Genomic DNA, 24,632 nt, shown 5'->3' with positions numbered 1-24,632 from the left:
TGTATTTATACTTTTCTATGTAGATTAAAATAATCTGTTTTACCCTTATGTAGGGGGAGAGAGGATTTCTAGGAGAAGCAGGTCCTGACGGCCCCTGGGGAAAAACCGTAAGTATCATTCTCTTTGTGAGGGGCCTGGTCTAGTTGCTCAGTGACATGGCTTTCTGGGATACACATGCATCAGAAGGCAGCGTATGGGAGCTGTTCCTCAGTCAGGTTGGTGACCCAGGGCTGAATCCAGTTTGCCTTTATTCAAACAAGTAGTTCCATAGAAGTTAACTGGAATACATACTTGAGTAGGGCAATAAGGATTTGGATTTTGGCCCCTGGCCTCAATATGTAAAGACAGAAGCAAATGAGATTCACCAAGCTAGTTGTCTATAGAAGTGAAGCTATTTGGGAGTAGTCTGTACATATAAATAATTTCCCTGTTCCATAACTAGTCCTAGACAATATTTGAGTTCCTCTCTCCTAACTGTTGGGGCTGTGCAGAGGACAAAAGTTGCTGTGATTCTAGGACTCCTGTTATAGGGAAGAAAGTAAGTAAGAGAGAGAGATCCTTCTCCTTGGTGGGTTCTTCTTCAAACACCATTTGCAGGGATGATGAGGAGGAAGGATTCTTCAGACTGCTACAGCATCCTTGCATCTGTCTGACTGACAACTCTTTCTCTGTAAGGGAACTATCAGATAGAAGTTAATCTGCAGCCCATATAGCCCCTTTAAAACTCTTCCAAGTGACTAATCAATTAGCTAGGAAAGAACCCAGCCCAGCTTAGACATGCAGAACTGTTCTCAGTAGACTTCCAGCTCAGTTTTCACATCAAGGTTTGGGAAAACTTGGAAATGTCTTGGATAAATATCCAACCCAGTAGCTGAGTCCTAACTCTGCAGCTCTTGAAGGTCACTCATTTCCCAGTCTGGATGTGGATTAAATAATAGATCTTAAAAAGAGAAATCACACGAATAACCAGTTAATGTACTAGACTTTAGCAAAGCTTTTGATGCGGTCTCCCAAAGTATTCTTGCCAGCAAGTTAAAGAAGTATGGACTGGAAGAATGGACTATAAGGTGGATAGAAAGCTGTCTAGATCGTCAGGCTCAATGGGTAGTGAGTGATCAATGGCTCTATGTCTAGTTGGCAGCTGGTATCAAGCGGTGTGCCCCAAGGGTTGGTCCTGGGGCCGGTTTTGTTCAATATCTTCATTAATGATCTGGAGGATGGTGTGGATTGCACCCTCAGCAAGTTTGCAGATGACACTAAACTGGGAGGAGTGGTAGATACGCTGGAGGGTAGGGATAGGATACAGAGGGACCTAGACAATTGGAGGATTGGGCCAAAAGAAATCTGATGAGGGTCAACAAGGACAAGTGCATAGTCCTGCACTTGGGACAGAAGAATCCCATGCACCGCTACAGACTAGGGACCGAGTGACTAGGCAGCAGTTCTGCAGAAGAGGACGTAGGGGTTACAGTGGACAAGAAGCTGGATATGAGTCAACAGTGTGCCCTTGTTGCGAAGAAGGTTAATGACATTTTGGGCTGTATAAGTAGGAGCCTTGCCAGCAGATCGAGGGATTTGATCATTCCCCTCTATTCGGCATTGGTGAGGCCTCATCTGGAGTATTGTGTCCAGTTTGGGGACCCACACTACAAGAAGGATGTGGAAAAACTGGAAAGAGTCCAGCGGAGGGCAACAAAAATGATTAGGGGGCTGGAGCACATGACTTATGAGGCGAGGCTGAGGGAACTGGGATTGTTTAGTCTGCAGAAGAGAAGAATGAGGGGGAATTTGATAGCTGCTTTCAACTACCTGAAAGGGGGTTCCAAAGAGGATGGATCTAGACTGTTCTCAGTGGTAGCAGACGACAGAACTAGGAGTAATGGTCTCAAGTTGCAGTGGGGGAGGTGTAGGTTGGATATTAGGAAAACTTGTTCACTAGGAGGGTGGGGAAGCACTGGAATGGATTACCGAGGGAGGTGGTGGAATCCCCTTCCTTAGAGGTTTTTAAGGTCCAGCTTGACAAAGCCCTGGCTGGGATGATTTAGTTGGGGATTGGTCCTGCTTTGAGCAGGGGGTTGGACTAGAGGACCTCCTGAGATGTTTTCCAACCCTGATATTCTATGATTCTTACTCATCATACCAGTTCCCAACAGTGGCTCAGTGAGTGTGCCAGTGTGCACTAACTAAAAGCTCCCAAGAGGAATCCTGGCTGAGTTTGCCCCTTCTGATGCACCTGAGGAAGCCAGTGCAAAATCTACCCCAAATATAACTTGAAAGTAATGATGTCAAACCTGGGTGGAAGGGGGAGTGCAGAACAAGTGTAACAGTAATAAGTTGTCACACTGTATCTTAAATACACATTATCAAGGTTCAGAGTCTTGTTTTTCAGGGTTTTTTGTGTTTTGGGTTTTTTATTATATTATTGTTGTTGTTCTTCTTCCACGTTTTATTTATATGATTTCTAAGAAGAGAAGACTAGAGTTTGCAAGCTTCATGAATAAGTTTTGAGGAGGGAAGTGAAGGACAAGAGGATGGAGGCATGGTAGAGTCAGTCAGGGAGAAGCAAACATTGTTTGTTTGGTGGAGATACAAGCAAAAACGTCACGGTCCTTAAAATATGTGTTACCTAGGGAGGTGGTGGAATCTCCATCCTTTGAGGTTTTTAAGGTCAGGTTTGACAAAGCCCTGGTTGGGATGATTTAGTTGGGGACTGGTCCTGTTTTGAGCAGGGGATTGGACTAGATGGCCTCCTGAGGTCCCTTCCAACCCTGATATTCTATGATTTTAGGAGGAAATGGCAGAACAATCCTCTGATCACTCATGTAATGGAGAGCAATTGTGTGGGCTGTCCAAAAGGTACCATCCCTCAAATTCAACGATGGGGGCCAGATCCTCAACTTGCGCAAGTTGTTGTAGCTCAATTAAAGTCAATGGAGCTATGACAATTTACACCACCTGAGGATCTGTCCCAGAGTAACTATTACCAGGATTTAATATCAGAAAGACACACACAGAAAAATATAGCAGAGTGGGGAAGGTATTCTGCTGCCATCCATGGTAACGGATAGCATGCCTGTAATGGTTGGGCTAGGATTGGCATCTGTAACAGAAGTGGCTTGACGAAGACCCAAGACTGGAGAAAATATTCACCCGCTGTGTGGTGGTGGTGATTTTACAAGCACAGTAAGTTGGAACAGCTGGTAAAATTGCTGTAAATGTTTAAACATGACAAAAAAGCAACAATCATAAACTGGATATTTTTATCTTTGAATTAATTTTGGTCTCTGGTCTCCCATGTCTAGTTTTCCTTCCTGAAATAATTAATATTTTATTATTAAAGATAATTTAACAAAAGACATAAATCAGTGTGACAGTAACTTTCCAGATCCACATTTTAGTACCATAGTCTGTCCAGCTTAACATTTAACTTTATTATTTAACATGGGCAAACTATGTTCTGAATAACACATAAAGAGAGGATATCAGTCTTTAATAGAGGGCTTAATTAAAGAAGACTGTGCTGATTATTAGAGATCAATATAAACTGGATCATGATAGTGAAGATGCTATTATAGTAACATGCATGAATTAGTTCCTATTAGTTAAAATTACTGGACAGAATCGTAGAATATAATGAGTAGCAAACAGACTGGACTTTTGAAGAGGAAGCTAGGTACAACCACATTTTATATGTTGTGTTTGTGGGTGTGTATTATAAAATATATCTGTGCATGTGCGCACGCGCACACACACACACAAAACCTTTCCAGCTCTGTTTACCCAGAGGTTTGAGAGGACACACATCACCTTAGGTTGGAGATCAAGAAGGAGCTGGCCATCGGGCTCTGAACAACTACACTCTGGGACATCCCTGTTTGAATTGCTTGCACTCTGGGAACCTAACAGACAGAAGAAAATGCTGGAGGTTTTTTGCAGACTGGTTCTCATTGTGATGAGTATCACAGAAATCCCTTTATCTAAACAAAAGAAAAAAATACTGGCAGAGATATATCTAAATTTATTTACCTGGGCTTTTTAGTTTCTCTTCCTTTTTAAATATGTGATAATATAAAGCAATAAGCATGTGGTCAAGGTGGGTGAATTTATTTTTAATGATTCAATGTTTCCTGGACAGGGTGATACTGGTTCAAAAGGGATTGCAGGAATTCCTGGTAGGCCTGGCTTCGCTGGTCCCCCTGGAGCTACTGTAAGTTTCATTCTTAGTAACTGTGGCCATGATTTCCCACCCACTGAAACTGATGGGAGTCTTTCCATTGACTTGAATGGGTAGTGCATTCAGGTCCTAATTGTATGTGGATGATTGTCTGTATATTACTTGACAGTTGTCATTTTCTTTTCCTGCTTTCTACAGGGTCATATAGGGCTACCAGGAACTTGTGGATTGAAGGTACCCTTTTGAAACTCTTTTACTGGAAATCTTGCTTTTTGTTCAAGAAGTAAATGCTTCTAGTTTGATTCTTAAGGTTGCACAGTAAGCACAGGGCAGATTATGGAAGTAAAGGAGAACTTCCTTTCAATGAGGTAAATAGATGTGGAAAAAGATTACAGGCTCCTGGAAACTTATCCAAATTCTAACTTTAAATGCATGTGGGTGTAGCAAAAATTATAACTGATAATAATCACAGCCCTTTTTTTAAAAAAAAAATTCAACCACATTCCTGGAGCACCTATAAGCATCCAGACTGAGCAGGCGGTGTGCTTGCTACACTCCTGATTCTGGGATCTGACTTACTATCCCCCAGGCATAGGTCTACAGCAGTAGCACTGCCTTCTTCCCACCCCCTCCCTTCCTACCTCCTTTGGGCTGCCATGTGCCTCTGTGGAGAAAGGATGGGGCAGCCTTTGGTCCTCTAAGACAGGCGGGAAAGCTCCTTTCTTTCTTCCCTCATTGAATAACTATGTAAGAGCCAGGTTCTGCCTGGCTCTTAATACCTGGCAAAACTATTTTATTTCCATCTGAATCACAAAGAGATAAAGGTTTTAATTTTCAGATGGCCTCAGTGTTGTGCACATGGAAAATTGTATATTTGCCAGAAAATCAGGTAACTGAATGTATAACGTCCTGCTCTGCATGCAAAATATGTGAGTTCTGCACGCACAAATGTGTGCAGCATGCAGGTGAAAATTTTGTGCAGGCACTGAATGACGGCTAGTTGAGAACTGAGCAAAAATGAGTTAAGAGGTAGTTACAGAACCAGAGTTGGTGGCTCAAACATAGAATACATATACAATTTAATGAGGCTTGGCAGAATTCAATTTATATTTTTTTTTATAATTTCAACATCTGTTTATTTTTAAGCATTTTTTTCTATTTTCATCTTTTTAAATTTTCACAGTTGCAGGAAACTAGTGGGGGGAGACAATACTTATTTAATGACAGTAGACAATGAGATTCAAAAAGTTAAAACTTTATAACCATTAAAAAACAAACTGTCAACATCACGTCAAAATATAGCAAGTAAATAGTGTATATCCTTAAATCAAACTAATAAGTTCTTAAGCAATATTTTACTTAATTTGGCTATATAATAATATTTGATTATTATCAATGGAAATATTTTTTCTTCAGTTTACGTGTGTATGGGGAAGCTGACATTTACTGATAAAAATCTAAACCTTCCGAATCTAGGTATAATGAAAAATTTTAAATTAGGATAATCTGAGATGAAAAGTAGCAAGTAGCTTCTGAAATGTTCTTTTTTTATACATAATATAGCTTTTTTTTAAAAAAGAATTTGTATTATTTTCTTAAATAGCAATTAGTAGCAGTAAAACGTATTTTAATAATATAGGGTATGATTCTGTAACCCTTGCTCATGCTTGATAGCAGCCTTCTACTACTTGAAGGGGGGTTCCAAAGAGGATAGAGCAAGGCTGTTCTCAGTGGTAGCAGATGATAGAACAAGGAGCAATGGTCTCAAGTTGCAGTGGGGGAGGTTTAGGTTGGATATTAGGAAAAACTATTTCACTAGGAGGGTGGTGAAGCACTGGAATGCGTTACCTCGGGAGGTGGTGGAATCTCCTTCCTGAGAGGTTTTTAAGGCCTGGCTTGACAAAGCCCTGGCTGGGATGATTTAGTTAGGGTTGGTCCTGCTTTGAGCAGGGGTTGGACTAGATAACCTCCTGAGGTCTCTTCCAAACTTAATCTTCTGTGGTTCTTTACCTTAACTCTACAAATGGTCCTATGCTGGCTATGCAACACCTGAGCATTCGGCAGTCCCCTTAATAGAGTCTAAAGGCTACTAATCACCTTATTGGTGCTGAATATCAGTCATTTGAAAAGAAGAGACCCCTGCTGAGATAGCAGTATCGTCTAGTCCAGGGGTTCTCAACCTTTTTCTTTCTGAGGCCCCCCTATCATGCTATAAAAACTCCATGGCCCAGCTGTGCCGAAACAACTATTTTTCTGCATATAAAAGCCAGAGTTTGGGGGTAGAAAGCAGGGCAATTGTCCAGGGCCCCATGCCACAGGGGGCACTGTGACACTCCGTTGTTCAATCTTTGGCTTCAGCCGTGGGTGATGGGGCTTGGGGCCCCGGGCTGCAACCCTGCGTGGTAGGGCTTTGGCTTTCTGCCCTGGGCCCTAGCAAGTATAATGCTGGCCATGCTTGGCGGACCCCCTAAAACCTGCCCATGGTCCCCCAGGGGGCCCCGGACGTCTGGTTGAGAACCACAGGTCTTGTCTAGTGGATAGGGGACTGAGACTCTGGAGATATGTGTTCTGTTCCCAGTGGCCTCCTGAGTCACCATAGGCAAGTTCCTTCACCCTCTGGGTGTAAGTTTTCCCATCTGTAAAATGGAGATAATTGTACTGATCTCCTTTGTAAAGTGCTTTGAGATCTGCTGCTGAAAAGAGATAGATGTTGTTGTTTATTAACATGTTATGAAGACATTGCAGTGTGCCAGGACCGAGAATGATATAACTGTCATTTATTAGCATAGACTAGGTTGAAGAAGTGCACTTAGTATTTGAAATGGAAAGTGGTGAGGTTATTACGCTTTTGATAATGCTCAAAAAATGAATATAAGAATTGAGTCGTCTTGTAACTATTTTTAAAAATATATAATTATAATATTTGTGTGGGGTTTCTTTCTCTGTGCAGGGAAATGTTGGTGTTCCAGGCATTAAGGGTCAAGAAGGTGACAAGGTACAGTAATATATGACATATTTGTAATTGAATATTACATGTAACTGGTTCATTGTTTACACTCTTGGCATTATTATAGTTTTTATAAACTTCTACACACTCATATTAGTTTCCTATAAATCTTAACAACATCATAGCTTTTGACTTTACTGTTTTTATGGTATGTGGAACTTTGCACTGGTAAGTAAAATTAAAGGAAGCATCTTGCTAGCAACAAATATTAGTTACTGATGTGTTGGTTTGCCGTTGACTTCAGTGAGAGCGCAGTGCTCAGCCTCACTGAAAATGTGGCATTTTATTTAGGTGCCTAATGTTGGACACTCAAAATTTGAGAATATTGGCCTAAATGTCCCATGCAGAAACAAGTGGGTACTGCAGTCAAAATTGTTCATAGTCATTCAAATTTGAAAACTAATTGTAATTCAGCCCTATTTACAGCACTTCCACATTCACTTTCCACAAGCATTCAAGCATACAAGTTTTACTAATGCAAGTGTTCATGAAATGCAGATGTTTAGCTTGTGTCCTTGAATATTCTCCATTGGTGATTTTTTTGAATTTTATACTGGATTGTAAACTGCACAAGTTGCGCTACATTATATAAATGTGATGGCATTGTTTCAATTCCCTGAATGACCTACGTAGCTAGTCAGTACAGTGCAGACTGTGAATATTACATTTCAATACACAATCAGATATAGGCCCAGATTTTTAAAGTTATTTAGCTGTTGCTGTACTCAGTGTTGCAATGCCTAACTGATTTAGGAGACTAAATCTCATTTTCAAAAGGGATTTAGGTACATCCAAGCTCAAGATCTTGGCTCCTAAGTGCCTAAATCCCTTTTGAAAATGAGATTTAGACTCTTATATCAATTAGGCATTGCAACACTGAATGCCATAATGCCTAAAAATCTGGGCCATACAGTAGAAGTAATCTCAACAGTGTGTCTCAACAGCTGCTATGCAAACTTGGGTCAAAGATGGGTGCATGCTGGGCTGAGGATTTGGCCTTATGTGAACATACATTCTATGAACAGAAGTTTAGAATTATATGTCCAATGACCCCGTGTACTCATAGTTTGTAATTTGCAAACTGTATTCTGGATCTGGATGAAAAGTGCTGCATAATTGTAAGGTATTAACATTCTTACTTCTACACAAGGATAACAAACAAAGCAATGGGAAATATTATTGTATGAATTTCAGTGCCAAAAATAGTATTTGTATTTATATTTAAAGGGAGAAAAAGGAGTTAAAGGACCAAAAGGAAGTGTAAGTAAAAACACCTTTTACCCCCTTGCTGTTCTGTCTTTATCTTAGTATATTTGTACTGCACTCAAAGTGTACAGTATTTGAACTTCTTCGTGGAAAATTTGTAATAAAGCCAGCAAGAGCAAACCATAATTGATCAAAGACGATTCTAAGAAATCTTCACTTACAAAGTGTAAGTAAAAGTCAAATCTTTGTTTTAGGTTGGAGACAAAGGACCAACAGGACCAGAGGGTGTTATTGGTAAAAGAGGTCCACCAGGAGAGACTGGATCCCAAGGCCAACCTGGAGAACAGGGTGTTCCTGGAGATGAGGGTCCACCAGGAAATGTTGGATCAGTTGGACCTCCTGTAAGACTTTCAGTTCTTTTGACCTAAAATATAATAGAAGAAACTAAGTACTCAAGAGATGTGAGATGGTGTATCAAATTCTGCTCAGTTACATGCATGCTGTAATAAATATGCTTGAACATGTGTAAGTAGGATCAGAATTGGACAAGAAGGCCACATTAATTCCTTGTGTTAGTGGAATTTATAGAAGGGATGAAGTTGGCTCAGTAGTTCTAAATTTTAATTTTAAAACTAAGTTAGTCCATCTGAGGTCCATCAGGCATTTTCTTGTAAAAATTGCTTGTTTTTGTAAAATAATTGTTTAACAAGGATCATTTGTTAATATGCTTGGAAATCACCTTTTTTAATGTCATCGTAAAATTAGCTGTACAGTGACAAAGAACAGCACAGCCAAATGTTGTTACATGGATAATTACAGGAAACTCAGGAAGTGTTTCAGCGAGTTATGCTATTAATGGAACTCTGCCGCATATTTTATTTTTCTGATTGTTCTCATGTTCTTCTCATGCAGGGGCTGCCTTTCCCAGCAGCTCATGTGATAGAAGTGTGCAAACGAATTGTCTTAGAACAAATGTCAATGTTTGCCAATAGTGTTGGGAGGAAATGTGCCAGCATGTGCCCGCTTTATGGAGATGTGCCTATGGGGCCTCCAGGACCTGTTGGTTTGCCTGGACCCTCTGGAGAAGAGGTAAGTATACAGGAGGAGAAAAACAAAGCCATTTCAGAAAATTAACCTGTTATTGAAACACTGAAAACATTGTTAAATGAAGTTAACACATGAACTGAAAAAATAGAAAACGTTTTTCCATGTGGCAATATTGTGCTTGATCCTGCTCCCATAGAAATCAATGTGAGCTTGCTATTGACTTCAGGAGAGGACCCATTTTTCTCCAACAAGTACAACACTACTATGGAAGAAATTCACACATTGGTAAAAAAAATTGAGATTGTTGCTCTGTTATCTTAAGCTTAAAGAAATATGTAGTGGAGCTGTAGTAAAGTATCAGACAAGTACATTTAATACAATTACAAACTGAACAATAATTTAATGACCTTTTTTCACACGTAATTGAGCTGCTGAAAAGTGATATGAAACAGGGTTTTTTATTTCGTGCTATCATGATGTTTGTCAGCTCCAAAGGCAAATTCTGACTCATAACCATGGCATTCATCACCCACTAATCTATGAAATATTGACCTTTGGAGGACCATAACTTCATTGTGTACAGCGCAGTAGTATTTTCCAGGACCTACAGTACAACAAATGCGTAACTGCCTCAGTAGTTCTTATATCAGAGTTATCACATTCATTATTGTGTTGCAGCCAATACCCTTTCACATCATCTAAAATAACACGGTAAGAAACTTTTAAAAGTTTAAGATTTCATGGTAATACTTCTGAGCTATTCCTTTTCATCTTCATGGTTCTTTAGGTATCTGTATTATTACACGCAAATAACTGCCTGCGGTATGAAGTATTCTAAATAAAGAGAGATTTAGTTTCATAACCTAAAGCTAAATATCAAGCTGGGGGACTGCTATATTTAGTGACCTTTTCCACAGATGTACAAATTAATCTTTTTCTGAACAGAATGGACTAGTACGATACCGCACACAAAATTTGAATATCATGCCCCCTCCCCCCCAAAAGCTTGTTTCAATGTGAAAGTTTAGGTTAATATGTTGGATAAAGGTTAATATCACCAAATAGAAGTAATACACAAATAATAAACAAATTAAAACTTACATTTTACTAATGCCTTCAAATATCTTTAAATGCCGACTTCTCCTTGCTGGTGACCCCAACTCCCAGAGTACAGTGCCAAGCTGCATGCATACAGTGTTGCCTCAGTTTTTTACCTTCTCTACTCCAGAGTATACAACTGAAGATCTTCCTAGTGTTTCTCAAATCTTTGTGAAGCCTTGTTCCATCTTATTTATTTGGCCTAATCACGCTTTGCTCTCCCACTTCATTCAGTTGCCTCTGAACTCCTTTCAGTTTACCCCATTCACCCTTCATTGTTGATGTATAAAGTTACTTATGCAACACACTTCTTTCCCCTCCCACAATTCTTATCTTCACCTTTTCAAACTGCACTGGTGGGTAAAACATACCTCCCAAACACACAGCCTATTTTCAGTAGCTTTTGGGTTTTCTCCACTAGCAAATGTAATGATTTTTAACAGTTGAGTTAGGTGACATGATATTTACCATTGCTGACTGGCTGATATGGAAAAGGCAAGTTGTGTTTAGAATCCACTCGGTTGTGTGTAAACCCTACTGGGACCAGTGTTTATCCATAACTAAACAACATAATACTACCCAACAATTTGTCCTTGTGCCCTGGCCCAGTCAGCTGTGGTCAGCAGCACCAAATCAGATAATTTGATTGTTAAAAATCAAGTTTAAACACTATTCGATCTTTGAGTGAAATTGAGGCCTTTGTGGATGCCTTAATCCTTATCCTCATATGACTTTTTATCTAGTTCAAATATTCTTGGCTCTCACCTTATTATTGTGGGCATAATGAACTAAAATAGGAATTTTCCTATGTAAAAATGGACTGCGTTTTTTTTATTTTTTACAGATTTTTCATTTTACTATGACTTCTAATAACCCTTAGTTCTTTCTTCATTTATGAATTGAATTAAATGTTTTATTGTTGGAGAGTAGGAAAGTTTATTGAAGTCAAATACTTAACTTTTGATTTTTAAGGTGACATTTGGACTCTTCTACTTTCCGTGTAGCTAATCCTTTAATTTTTAATTTTAATATAGTTACAGTATTTTATCTGATGGTACTGATTCGAATTCAACAACGCAAAAAAATATTGAGTAGTTTCATGTATGTAATATTTTTAACATTTCTATAGGGCAAACCTGGGTTAAATGGAGCTGATGGAGAACGTGGACCTAAAGGCTTTTATGGCGATGTTGGTGACCCAGGAAAACAAGGACCAAAAGGTAGAATGTTTTCAAAATGGAAAATAATTTTTTTTTGCAATATTCGGTTGAATAAATTACAGCAGTCACAAGTGTGAAAGTGTTGCTGTTGACAAATATGGTAGTTATTTAAAGACACTTATTTTTTTTAATTTTAGGTGACCATGGAGACAAAGGAGATAGAGGTGCCAAAGGTTTTGTATTTGCTGGCTTTGAAGGCAATCAAGGCCTAAGAGGTACTCCTTTTTGCTCTTGTAATCTTTCTTGCTATAAGTATATTTCTGCATTCATGTTGTACAGTATGTACTGTTTTATGGTAGGTTTTGGTAAACACTTTAATGTGGTATGGATGTACGAGATGTGTCCTGTGAATTGATGCTCATATGATCCTGTATATGTGCAATTCAAAACTGGGGCAAACCTCTGAGAAGATATATAAAAGGCACCATGTAAAGCCCAAATAGATTGTATTTTGTACTACATCCTGTCATGGCAGATTTAAAAAACTTCTTAATTGAAAACACTTTAGAGTAAATTATTAACATAGTCTGGTTATTTAAATAGTGAAAATTCTACATAATTGGTTTTCTCTAAATCAAAAGCAAATAAAGATCATGCAGCTTTTCTGACCAAATTGGATACTTTCCAAAATCCATATAAAGAACCTTCCTATAAAGGCTGTATCATGTCAGGCCAAACTGCACACGGCTGCTTCCACATGACCTTCCCTGTCCACCCTGCATATGGCCAGCCACACTTTCAGTCCTTGAGCATCAGAGCTTAATGGAGGTTGGTGGAGACTCAACGTCACTGCTGGTGCCAGATCACCAGTTAGGCGAGAGAGATGGGCCAGGGGAACCACAGGTCCTTTCCATCTCTAACCTCTATTACTGTAATTGCCTTTTCAGCATAACTTAGAGATTTCTCTTGCTCACTGCCCCTTTCTTAAGGTGAATGTGGAAGAAGTGGACTAGCATTCGATGGACTTCCAGGTCAGCCTGGCCCACGGGGACATATGGGACAGTCTGGTTTGAGAGGATACCCTGGACTTAGAGGGCCTCCAGGTGTATGTAAAACAGGGTGTGATCCTTATCTTCCAAATGATGTAGATCAGCAAAGTGAGTCGTCATCTTCTTTCGTATGGCAAGCAAAGTGAGTGAGAGAAACATCATGAAATCCTTTGATGTGGAAGAAAACGAGTGTAAATGAATAAAGTACACGTTTGCTCCCTTTTCAAAATTGAAACCTTTTGAAAAATACATATGAATTACCGTTTAATTTAGAAGCCAGTTCACTTTGTGAATTTTTAGTGTAAACTAATAACATGATAATCCTACCTAAGAAGTGGTAAACCATTTCACTTAAATGGCACCTTATGGGGTTCAGATAGAGGATATTTGTTTTTAAAATACTACATTTGCTTTTTAAATGTCGAGTACATTGTACAACTTATATTAATATAAAGCAATGCCATGTTTTATATTTGACATCCAAACAACTATTTCTTTTTTGAATGTACCTGGGAAATGTTTTTTATAATAAAAGTTGAAAAACATTACACAATTGTTTTAATTTTATGGAAGTCAATCTTTTATGGTGCCAAACTGTATTTCCATCCTAAGTAAAGATATAGGATCAGGGACCTGTATGAGGGTTCTTAAGCCTTTATACATTCCTCACAGTTTGGATTCATGACAGGAAGCCTGAAGAAGACAGCCTGAAATCAGTCTGCCCTACATTAAGTATTTATGACATCTGCTGATGATAAGCTAATCTAGCGATTGCATATCTTCATGACCAAGCAATTTATGCACTAATTCAAGGAGTAAGAGATGCTGCTACTTGCAGCAGAGGCTAAATCCCATCTTGCAAAGAGTTAGCCAGGAATAATTCACCTTTTACCCATACCATAATATGCTTTGGCTTACTCAAAGTGGGAAGGGAGACTGTCATTTACTTTTCATGCTGTTCTTGCAAAAAAAATCATATATTAATATTCTATTTGAGTCCCAAGATAGGACCGATTGTTGGTTTACATGTAGTTCCACTGCATCACGAAGCTCGGCTTCAGCTTGTATTTGGATATAAGTTCTTTGCTCCCTGCCTCAATCTTCTTGTTATGTGTTGTGACAAAGCTCTGTCCTTGTCTCCGTGGGTCCCGCATTTCCTAGCAGATTTCGCTAGCCTCAGAGGCTCACTGTGACCATCCACGTAACCCTTCTCTCTCTAGAGACAAGGGTCACAGTCTACTGAACCATTTTCATCGTAAGCCAGCGAGGGAGGTGAGGAGAAGCTATTCTCCCTTGCACAGTCTCTGTCTCCCAGTCTCAGTGATTAATTGGGGGGGAGGGCAAAGGGGGGAGCCCGGGCCCGCCCTCTACTCCGGGCTCCAGCCCAGGGACCCTAATAGTATCAGCTATTTTAGAGCCATGACGCGTACAATTCCCTGGGCTACTTCCCCACAGCAGCCCCCACTTCCTCAAGCTCCACTTCACCCTTACCTCAGGGCCTCCTTCCTTGTGCCTGATATGGTGTGTACTGCTCAGTCTCTCCAACAGCACAACTTCCTCCCACAGCTCCTGACATCCACACCCACCTGACTAACTGGGAGGCTTTTAACTAGTTTCAGACAGTCCGTGATTGGCTTCAGGTGTCCCAATCAACCTAGCATTCTCTCTGCCTTGCCCCATCACAGTATGTACAGCATTAAACCCATAGGGCCCCAGCTGGGGATTTCTATGTAGTACCGCAGTACAAAGAACTAATAATAATATGCTGACAGTAGTATGGAGGTCACCAAGACTGAGTGCATTTGGAAACTTTAGTGCTCACATGATAAGTCTTGTGAGTGAACTCAAGATTTCATGGCCCACAGTACATCCAAGGGATTGTCTCAGGCTATTTATAACCATACTTAAACTCCAGATCCAGTATTTGGGGTCAGACTGAAAGTGTAAGGAGTTGAGATCACACCTATGTGCATAGATTAGGCATTATCTCCATTCTTTTGAGATCAGGGAACGTCTAAGCTTTTGGAGCAAAGGCTTGTTCTGATGGTCCACCTGGAAAGTCTAATGGATCCTGTAGGATTTCAGAGGGCTTTCAGAATGAATACTCTTGTGCCAACAAACTACTTTTTAGATGGCTTGGTAGGGCATTTTACCCAGTTTTTGTCCTCAACTATTGATCTAGTAGTTATTAAACCTTTTTTCATTGTCTTTAGCCTAATAGTTAACAATAGTGTTCAGGTGACCTGTGACTGAAAGAGGGGAAAGTTAGAGCACCAGTGATGGAAGTCTTCGATGCAATGCCTGTTCAGGAAGAAAACAATCATATCTTTACCTCCACAACAGCATCTGCAAAGAGCAGCAGGACCACTCCAGGAGGCAAACAACTTGATTAATCCCAGGTTCCTTACATCCAATAACAGAGTTCAGTGTTTCTCACTTTGAGGAATTTTCATAATTTGTGGATAAAATTACTTAGCTATCAGAGTCCATGGTAGAGGAGGAGTAGTGTCTTCTGAACCCCCCCCCCCCCATCTTTATTGCTTTGGCTTCAGTGCTGGGACTGTTGCAGACTATGACCTACAAGTTACATCATCCCCCCTTGACTGGAGAAGGGAAGAGGAGCATACTGAAGTCAAACTGGAACTGATTATCAGTACTTTATTTTGGAAAGGCTCTTTTTAGGGCTTGATCCTGCAATGTGCAGAATGCACCTGTGAAGTACTGAGCACTCTCAACCTCCTCTCCCCGACAGTGTCTTTAGTGGAACTCGAGTGCTTAGTGCACAGCAGGGTTGCCTGCTTCTTAGGAAGATAGAGAGAGGCCTTTTATTCTCATCTCCTGACTCTCCAGTTATACTAACAGACAGAGCTACAGTAACTTTTTTTAATGGAGATCTATCTTTGATAAGTCTCCCCTGCTTTACATGATTCAAGGAAACTGCTATGCATGAGGGATAACATCCTTAATGTACCAAACAGCTTTTATATGCCAAGCCTATTGGCTAAGTTGTTATGGCTCCAAATAGAGGATTTTGAACCCAATAATGCTACTAATGGCTTGTGGTCTGTTTCTGTGTTAGAAAAGCCAAACAGATATGCACTGAGCTATTGAGAGGCCCGAATGACTGCTAGAGCTTCCTTTTCCACGTGAGCATACTGCTGCTCAGTTTCTGTGCAGCTTCTTGATATGAAGGCAAAATCTCTCTGGTCTCCTGCCTGCTTTTATATGAACACTGCTCCTAAACCATATGAAGATGTTTCCACTGCTACTATTGCATAGTTTACCAAATATTGTGCCAAAACAGTTGGAGATGTCAGTAGTTTTTTTTTTATTTTATTAAATACACTTTGTTGTGAATTACTCCAAATCCGCATGTTGTGACCAAGATCTCTTAAGGGTTTTGTTAAATGAGCTAAATTTGGTAAGAATTTCACAAAATGATTTGTCGTGCCCAGGAAGATTCTTACGGCAAAAACATCTTTGGGTTTGGGTAAGGCGAGTAATGCCTTCAGGTTTGGCTGACTCCAAATTCACATTTCTCATTCAGAGTGAGGTTGGCTTGTTGGAAGTGTTTCTAAACTACGTGTGGTTGCTGATGGTGTTCATTTTTTGTCTCAGCCATATACCAACATCTTGTAGAATGCCAGGTAAACATGACACGGTCTGAGAGAGTCTCTTTTGGATATGTTCTGGTGCTGAAGATATGCCAAGTGGAAGACAATTGAAATAGTACTGTCCCTAAGGGATGATGAATGTAGTTAACGGTACAGATTCTTTAGCAAGAGGGATTTGCCTGAAGCCTACAGTGACATCTAATTTTGAGAAGACTTTTGCTTCTCGTAACACTCCAGAATGAAGATGGGTTGCTGATGCCAGGGGAGAGTGGCCCTGTGGCGGGTTCCTGGATGAGCAATAGAGGACTAGAATAATTGAAGAAAGGAGCGGGATCTGGTGCAGCCAGGAGTTGGGGGCATTTCAGCTGATCTTTAGAGTAGAGATGGGCTCTGGGGAGATTAAGGGGTGGTGGAGTGGCAGGAAGACAAGGGTGAGGAGGGGGGGAATGGTTTGGGGATGGTTGGGATTGGGGGACAAAGAGCAGGAAAAGTTTGAAGAGGTGGGTTTATTGGGGAATGGAGCCTGGGGGATGGTGAGCACTGGCAGGGGCAGGTTTCCACATGGTTGTGATTTATTGGGGCACTTGTTAGGGTGCTTGTGAGATGGGGTAGGTTTATTTGGGGAGATGGGTTGGTGTGGTGGGGAGATGGGATGTGAAAGGAAGAGGTTTTGAGGAGTTTAGGTTTATTGGGGTGGGGCTGTGGGTTTATTTGATGTGTATATGAGGGGTTGAGATGGGTTTAAACTGGGACTGGGGGCTGAATGGGAAGATTATTGAGGGGTTGGATAGGGGCTGTAGGAGGGGGGTTGAGGGGTGGTTGGTGAGAGCTGTTGGAAGGATGGATTGGGGGCTATGGCTGAGGGCTGTGAGAGGGACAGGTTGGGAGTCTCTGGGGGATTAGTTAGGGGTCTATGGTGGGGGGCAAATGCCAGTGGCTGCAGCTGGCTGTGGCAGTGTCTGCCTTTGCCTCGCTCCTCTGCAGCCCCTTCCCCTCCTGTCTCATCTTGTCTCCTCTCATCTGTCTGGCTCTCTCCCTTCCCTCCCTCCTTTCATCTGTCACTGGCACCAGCTCCAGCTATGATCACAGGCACCAGGAGGCACAGACTCAGTGGATGATGGTCACACTTGGGACAGACTCTGCCAGGTCTACCATGCCAGAGCCCTGTGGACTTACCTTACCTCTCCCTGCTCATCCTGCTGCTGGGCAGCTAGGTGGCTCAGTGCCAAGCTGGCCCGGGTGCCACTGGAGACACAGCTTTCCTTGTTGAGCACTGGGCTGTACACATGGGCAGTGGAGTGGCTCAGATTTGGAGGGGGTGGCTGAGCCTTCCCAGCCCTAATCACCTGCTACCTATGACAAGGATTGTCATTTCTATATGTTCATACAGTGGCTAGCATAGTGAGGCAGAATCTTGTTGAGGCCAAGAGGCTCTACCACAATTATAAATATTCAACAAGTCTAATAATCTTCATGAAACATCAAGCCCTTGGGTCAAAATCTTTTCACTATGCTACATGCAGAATTACCAGTAACAAAATGAGACATTTGCTTAAAAATCAATAGCAAGATTTGGACTTTGGGCCCAAATCCTGTTTATTGAGCCCAGCCTCAGTCAGAAGCTTACTTGATCACAAGAGAAATTCTGCAATAGGATGGGGTTGAGGAATACTTTTCACCAACCCAAGGTATAGTGTTGCCCACAGAGCACCTCTGTTCCTATCAGTCTATTTATGTAGACTTTATCTGGACACTTTTATGGCAAGAGTCACCGGATGTTGCCATTTAAATATAGTCTTACAAGTTCTTAGAGTGCAAGCAAGTTTTTAGTCTTGGAAGAAATTCTGTAATGGTTTTTGGTGATAATTTCTTTGGACGAGCGGTGTTAAATGGTGAAGGAATATGTTCTCTGCCCTCGTCCATTTAACTGGAGTCAGTTCTTGAGACAGGCTTCCTGCTACCTGAGTATTGGTATTTGGGCTGAGATCCTAGGAACAGGAGATTATTCTGCATGCTTTTTATGATCAGTCTGTTCCAGGACTGGTGTAATTAAAACATGTTAAATTTAAAATATACCTAGGCACCATGTCACTGATTTCTCCTCCAACTGGAAAGTAATCCACAAGGATAATCCAAATGCCTTCTAATGGATTAGATTAGGCTCTGTAGTCTTAATACCTTTCTCTTACCTACCACGGTGAAGAAGGACCAGTGGATCCATGGCATGGTAGGCACCCCTCCCTCTAAGAGGTACCTAACCAATCAATGTAGTTAATTAAAACAAAAATAAATGCATATTTCAGAGATAGAAGCTTTCCTACATGGTATCAGAACATGGACTTCAGGAAAGCAGACTTTGACTCCCTCAGGGAACAGATGGCCAGGATCCCCTGGGGGACTAACACGAAGGGGAAGGGAGTCCAGGAGAGCTGGCTGTATTTCAAGGAATCCCTGTTGAGGTTACAGGGACAAACCATCCCGATGAGTCGAAAGAATAGTAAATATGGCAGGCGACCAGCTTGGCTTAATGGTGAAATCCTAGCGGATCTTAAACATAAAAAAGAAGCTTACAAGGAGTGGAAGGTTGGACATATGACCAGGGAAGAGTATAAAAATATTGCTCGGGCATGTAGGAAAGATATCAGGAGGGCCAAATCGCACCTGGAGCTGCAGCTAGCAAGAGATGTCAAGAGTAACAAGAAGGGTTTCTTCAGGTATGTTGGCAACAAGAAGAAAGCCAAGGAAAGTGTGGGCCCCTTACTGAATGAGGGAGGCAACCTAGTGACAGAGGATGTGGAAAAAGCTAATGTACTCAATGCTTTTTTTGCCTCTGTTTTCACTAACAAGGTCAGCTCCCAGACTGCTGTGCTGGGCATCACAAAATGGGGAAGAGATGGCCAGCCCTCTGTAGAGATAGAGGTGGTTAGGGACTATTTAGAAAAGCTGGACGTGCACAAGTCCATGGGGCCGGACGAATTGCATCCGAGAGTGCTGAAGGAATTGGCGGCTGTGATTGCAGAGCCCTTGGCCATTATCTTTGAAAACTCGTGGCGAACGGGGGAAGTCCCGGATGACTGGAAAAAGGCTAATGTAGTGCCCATCTTTAAAAAAGGGAAGAAGGAGGATCCTGGGAACTACAGGCCAGTCAGCCTCACCTCAGTCCCTGGAAAAATCATGGAGCAGGTCCTCAAAGAATCAATCCTGAAGCACTTAGAGGAGAGGAAAGTGATCAGGAACAGTCAGCATGGATTCACCAAGGGAAGGTCATGCCTGACTAATCTAATCGCCTTTTATGATGAGATTACTGGTTCTGTGGATGAAGGGAAAGCAGTGGATGTATTGTTTCTTGACTTTAGCAAAGCTTTTGACACGGTCTCCCACAGCATTCTTGTCAGCAAGTTAAGGACGTATGGGCTGGATGAATGCACTATAAGGTGGGTAGAAAGCTGGCTAGATTGTCGGGCACAACGGGTAGTGATCAATGGCTCCATGTCTAGTTGGCAGCCGGTGTCAAGTGGAGTGCCCCAGGGGTCGGTCCTGGGGCCCGTTTTGTTCAATATCTTCATAAATGATCTGGAGGATGGTGTGGATTGCACTCTGAGCAAATTTGCGGATGATACTAAACTGGGAGGAGTGGTAGATACGCTGGAGGGGAGGGATAGGATACAGAAGGACCTAGACAAATTGGAGGATTGGGCCAAAAGAAATCTGATGAGGTTCAATAAGGATAAGTGCAGGGTCCTGCACTTAGGATGGAAGAATCCAATGCACCGCTACAGACTAGGGACCGAATGGCTAGGCAGCAGTTCTGCGGAAAAGGACCTAGGGGTGACAGTGGACGAGAAGCTGGATATGAGTCAGCAGTGTGCCCTTGTTGCCAAGAAGGCCAATGGCATTTTGGGATGTATAAGTAGGAGCATAGCGAGCAGATCGAGGGACGTGATCGTTCCCCTCTATTCGACACTGGTGAGGCCTCATCTGGAGTACTGTGTCCAGTTTTGGGCCCCACACTACAAGAAGGATGTGGATAAATTGGAAAGAGTCCAGCGAAGGGCAACAAAAATGATTAGGGGTCTAGAGCACATGACTTATGAGGAGAGGCTGAGGGAGCTGGGATTGTTTAGTCTGCAGAAGAGAAGAATGAGGGGGGATTTGATAGCTGCTTTCAACTACCTGAAAGGGGGTTCCAAAGAGGATGGCTCTAGACTGTTCTCAATGGTAGCAGATGACAGAACGAGGAGTAATGGTCTCAAGTTGCAATGGGGGAGGTTTAGATTGGATATTAGGAAAAACTTTTTCACTAAGAGGGTGGTGAAACGCTGGAATGCGTTACCTAGGGAGGTGGTAGAATCTCCTTCCTTAGAGGTTTTTAAGGTCAGGCTTGACAAAGCCCTGGCTGGGATGATTTAACTGGGACTTGGTCCTGCTTTGAGCAGGGGGTTGGACTAGATGACCTTCTGGGGTCCCTTCCAACCCTGATATTCTATGATTCTATGATTCTATGCTAAAAAACACCAAGGAAATCCCACTTGTAAATCAGTTGTTACAGGTGAAAAGCACATTAAGTGGGTTTTCATGTGAGTTCCCCACTGGGTGGCAGAAGCAAACCAGAAAAAGACTGTAGCTGCATTAAAAAAAAGAAGTAAATTTACCATATAATTCTCACTGTAATTTAAGCCCTGTTTCATGACAATTCTGCATAAGTCTTCCACTGGGTGGCGGATACACGCCAAAAATATTACTGATTCATACATACATATCTTTAGGTAAGATACTAAATTATAAAATCTCCTTTCCTCTCCTCTATCCTATCTACCCACTTCTCCAGGTGAAATGCTGTGAAAGGCCGGGTGCCCACCACCTCGGCAACTGTAGAATCATAGAAGATTAGGGTTGGAAGAGATATCGAGTCCAACCCCCTGCTCAAAGCAGGACCAATCCCCAATTAAATCATCCCAGCTAGGGCTTTGTCAAGCCAGGCCTTAAAAGCCTCTAAGGATGGAGATTCCACCACCTCCTTAGGTAACCCTTCCAGTGCTTCACCACCCTCCTAGAGACATAGTTTTTCCTAATACCCAACCTAGACCTCCCCAATCGCAACTTGAGATCATTGCTCCTTGTTTTATTATCTGCCACCATTGAGAACAGCCTAGCTTCATCCTCTTTGGAACCCGATTCAGGTGGTTGAAGGCTGCTATCAAATCCCCCCTCACTCTTCTGCAGACTAACTAAGCCCAGTTCCCTCAGCCTCTCCTCATAAATCATATGCCCCAGCCCCTAATCATTTTTGTTGCCCTCTGCTGGACTCTCTCCAATTTTTCCACATCCTTTCTGTAGTGGTGGGGTTGGGGTGGGGCAAAACTGGATGCAATATTCCAGATGTGGCCTCACCAGTGCTGAATAGAGAGGAATAATAACTTCCCTCGATCTGCTGGCAGTGCTCCTACTAATGCAGCTCAATATGTTGTTAGCCTTCTTGGCAACAAGGGCACACTGCTGACTCATATCCAGCTTCTCGTCCAGTGTAACCCCCAGGTCCTTTTCTGCAGAACTGCCACTTAGCCAGTTGGTGCCTAGCGTGTAGCGGTGCATGGGATTCTTCTGTCCTAAGTGCAGGACTCTTCACTTGTCCTTTTGAACCTCATCAGATTTCTTTTGGCCCAATCCTCCAATTTGTCAAGGTCACTCTGGACCCTACCCATACCCTCCAGCATATCTACTTTTCCCCCCAGTTTAGTGTCATCCGTGAGCTTGCTGAAGGTGCAATCCATCCCATCACCCAGATCATTAATGAACAAAGCCAGTCCCAGGACCAACCCCTGGGACACTCCGCTTACTACCAGCTGCCAACTAGACATCACGCCGTTGATTACCACCTGTTGAGCCTGACAATCTAGCCAGCTTTCTGTCCACCTTATAGTCCATTTATCTAATCCATACTTCTTTAACTTGCTGGCAAGAATACTGTGTGAGACCATATTAAAAGCTTTGCTAAAGTCAAGGTATATCACGTCCACCACTTTCCACATATCCACACAGCCAGTTATCTCATCATAGAAGACCAGACTATCTTGTTCTCCCTGCGGCCTGCCATGATGGGGGAGGAAGCTGATACTGAGTTTGAGAGCAAGGGCGGCCCCCCCCACATTTTGGTAGGTGATTGCTGCTGCTGAAGTTGAAGGGGAGACTGTACCTCTGACCATCTTTGCCCATTTCTTCCTGCTTTTGGGAGTAGGCTAGGTCCTATTTTGCTTTGCCCTCCACTGATGCTGTATCCATGGTAGGTCGGTACTACCATTGCTGCGGGTGGAGGATTCAGATCCATTTTTTTTTTTTTGCCTTTCCTCATGTGCTGGGTGCCTGCAGCTGAACCAGCTACTTTACTGAGTTCCTTCCTTAATAGAGGAGTCAGCCCAGCTGGTCAGTGCTTAGGGAGGAGATTTCAGTAGCCCTAGTATTGTTAACGACAGCCTGGTTAGTCTCCCAGTCTGGATTAGTCGAGAAGTAAATGAGAAGTCCAAACTGATTTAAATGCACAAAGGTAGTTGTTTGCACAAATGGAGAGTCCTGGCTGAGGCAACTTTGAAAATTTGACCCTAAAAGTTATTTCACCAGATTCAGCCACTATTTCAACTGTAACAAAAACTATGAGCTGCACCAGAACAGTGTGAAAATACTGAGTTTGTTCTTAATTTTGTAATCATTTTGTATTGCAGCAGCACACATTATATGGCACTTTCCAAACACAGAGGAAGAAATAGTCCTTGTCCTGAGAGATGGAAAAGACAAAAAACAGAGAGGAAATAGATACAAGCAACTGGTAAGGGTGCAGGTTGGTGTATTTTGTTAAATTCAGTGGGTTTGTGTGTGGGGTGAGAATGGAAGGTAGACAGGAAGTAGCGGGAAAGTAGAAAAGAGTAAGTATGGAAGTGTGATGAAAGGAGGGGGATTGAAGGGGAAAGCAAAAGCAGTCATAGGATCAAGTATGTGATCAGAGCAGAGTTCAAAGTCTGACAGTCCAAGTGTACATGCCCATTCTTATAATACCATGAAACTGAGGATTGGGATGCTGCTCTGGGGTTGGAGGGCTTCTATAGAACTGCTTTTGACACACCCCCTTCTGGTCACATGGGTGGCAATTGCTGGGGATCATTACCTGGCTGTGGTCTGGGAAGGGGAAGGGCTGGCAGGCCCTGGACTCATTCCTGCAGTTGCTTGTACACTCTTAAAGAATGGGAAGCATTCTACCCACATCTGCTCTCGTTACTGAAAAATGACACCGAAGCATTTCCGAATCAATTTTTTTAATTTGTGGTTTGTCTGTCCATTGTTTTAAACTTCTTTTAGATGTTTGAAAATAACTCTTTCCCCTATTTATTCTGGTTATTCTTCCATTCAGCGAATATTTTCTCCTCCCCAACTTGTGTTTTAAAGAGCACATTGCCAACATGGCTGTGTGGTATTGTCAGCACCACTACTGTCATTAGCCTTGGCAGCACAGTATTGCTGGCTAAGTGGTTTTCTTGTTTGTTGGCCCAATCCTTTTTTGAAGCAAGGAATCAGCAACATGCTGAGGCCCAGATCCCCAAAAGTATTTAGGAGTCTAACTCCCATTGAAATCAATGGATGCCTAATACCTTTGAGGATCTGGACCTGAGTGCCTACAACACTCCATGATTTCAAGGACCTGCACTTTGCTGCTTCATGGCCTAATTCTACTTCCACTGAAGTCATGGATGTAGGAACAGAGAGCACACTAATCAAATTTGCAGATGAAACAAAACTAGGGGAGTTGCTTAGACTTTGGAGGATAGAGCTAAAATGTAAAGGGATCTTGATAAGCTGAAGAACTGGGCTAGAGACAACAAAATGAAATAAAACAAAGACAAGTGTAAGGTGCTACACTTAGGGAAGAAAAAACAAATGCAAAAATACAGAATGGGTAATAACTAGCTTGTCAGCAGCACTGCTGAGAAGGATCTGGGAGTTGTAGTGGATCACAACCTCAACATGAGTTACCAATGTGATGCAGTTGTAGAAAAAGCAAATGCAATTTTGGGTTGCATTAACAGAGGCATAGGATGCAAGTTACGGGAGGTGATAGTACCTCCTGAGTATCTACTCAGCACTGGTTAGGCCTCAGTTAGAGTGCTGTGTCCAATTTTGGTCACTGCTGCATAGAAAGTATGTAGAGAAACAAGAAAGGATCCAGAGGCGAGAACAAAGATGATCAAAGTGTTGGAATGCAAGTCATCTGAGCAAAGGCTGAAGGAACTG

General features: G+C 42.1%; 1 protein-coding gene across 4 annotated transcripts in view; it reads left to right on the top strand.

Moving 5' to 3' along the window:
* The window catches only part of LOC114018264 (collagen alpha-1(IX) chain-like), a 65,416-nt gene extending 52,137 nt beyond the window's left edge, over window positions 1-13,279 (top strand). For 3 of the 4 annotated variants that reach the window (XM_043542396.1, XM_043542394.1, XM_043542395.1), the window contains 10 exons: window positions 54-107; window positions 4,136-4,207; window positions 4,373-4,408; window positions 7,125-7,169; window positions 8,409-8,441; window positions 8,642-8,788; window positions 9,300-9,476; window positions 11,662-11,752; window positions 11,890-11,967; window positions 12,682-13,279. In XM_043542396.1, coding sequence (XP_043398331.1) covers window positions 54-107; window positions 4,136-4,207; window positions 4,373-4,408; window positions 7,125-7,169; window positions 8,409-8,441; window positions 8,642-8,788; window positions 9,300-9,476; window positions 11,662-11,752; window positions 11,890-11,967; window positions 12,682-12,887 — 939 coding nt within the window. In that variant the 3' untranslated portion in view covers window positions 12,888-13,279. The remainder of the gene's footprint in view (window positions 1-53; window positions 108-4,135; window positions 4,208-4,372; window positions 4,409-7,124; window positions 7,170-8,408; window positions 8,442-8,641; window positions 8,789-9,299; window positions 9,477-11,661; window positions 11,753-11,889; window positions 11,968-12,681) is intronic. The other variant, XM_043542393.1, reaches the window with a different exon arrangement.
* The last annotated feature ends 11,353 nt before the right edge of the window (window positions 13,280-24,632 follow it).

Source organism: Chelonia mydas, chromosome 3, assembly GCF_015237465.2.
Source record: "Chelonia mydas isolate rCheMyd1 chromosome 3, rCheMyd1.pri.v2, whole genome shotgun sequence".
Classification (NCBI taxonomy): Eukaryota; Metazoa; Chordata; order Testudines; family Cheloniidae; genus Chelonia; species Chelonia mydas.
This window is presented reverse-complemented; position numbering and strand designations above follow the sequence as displayed.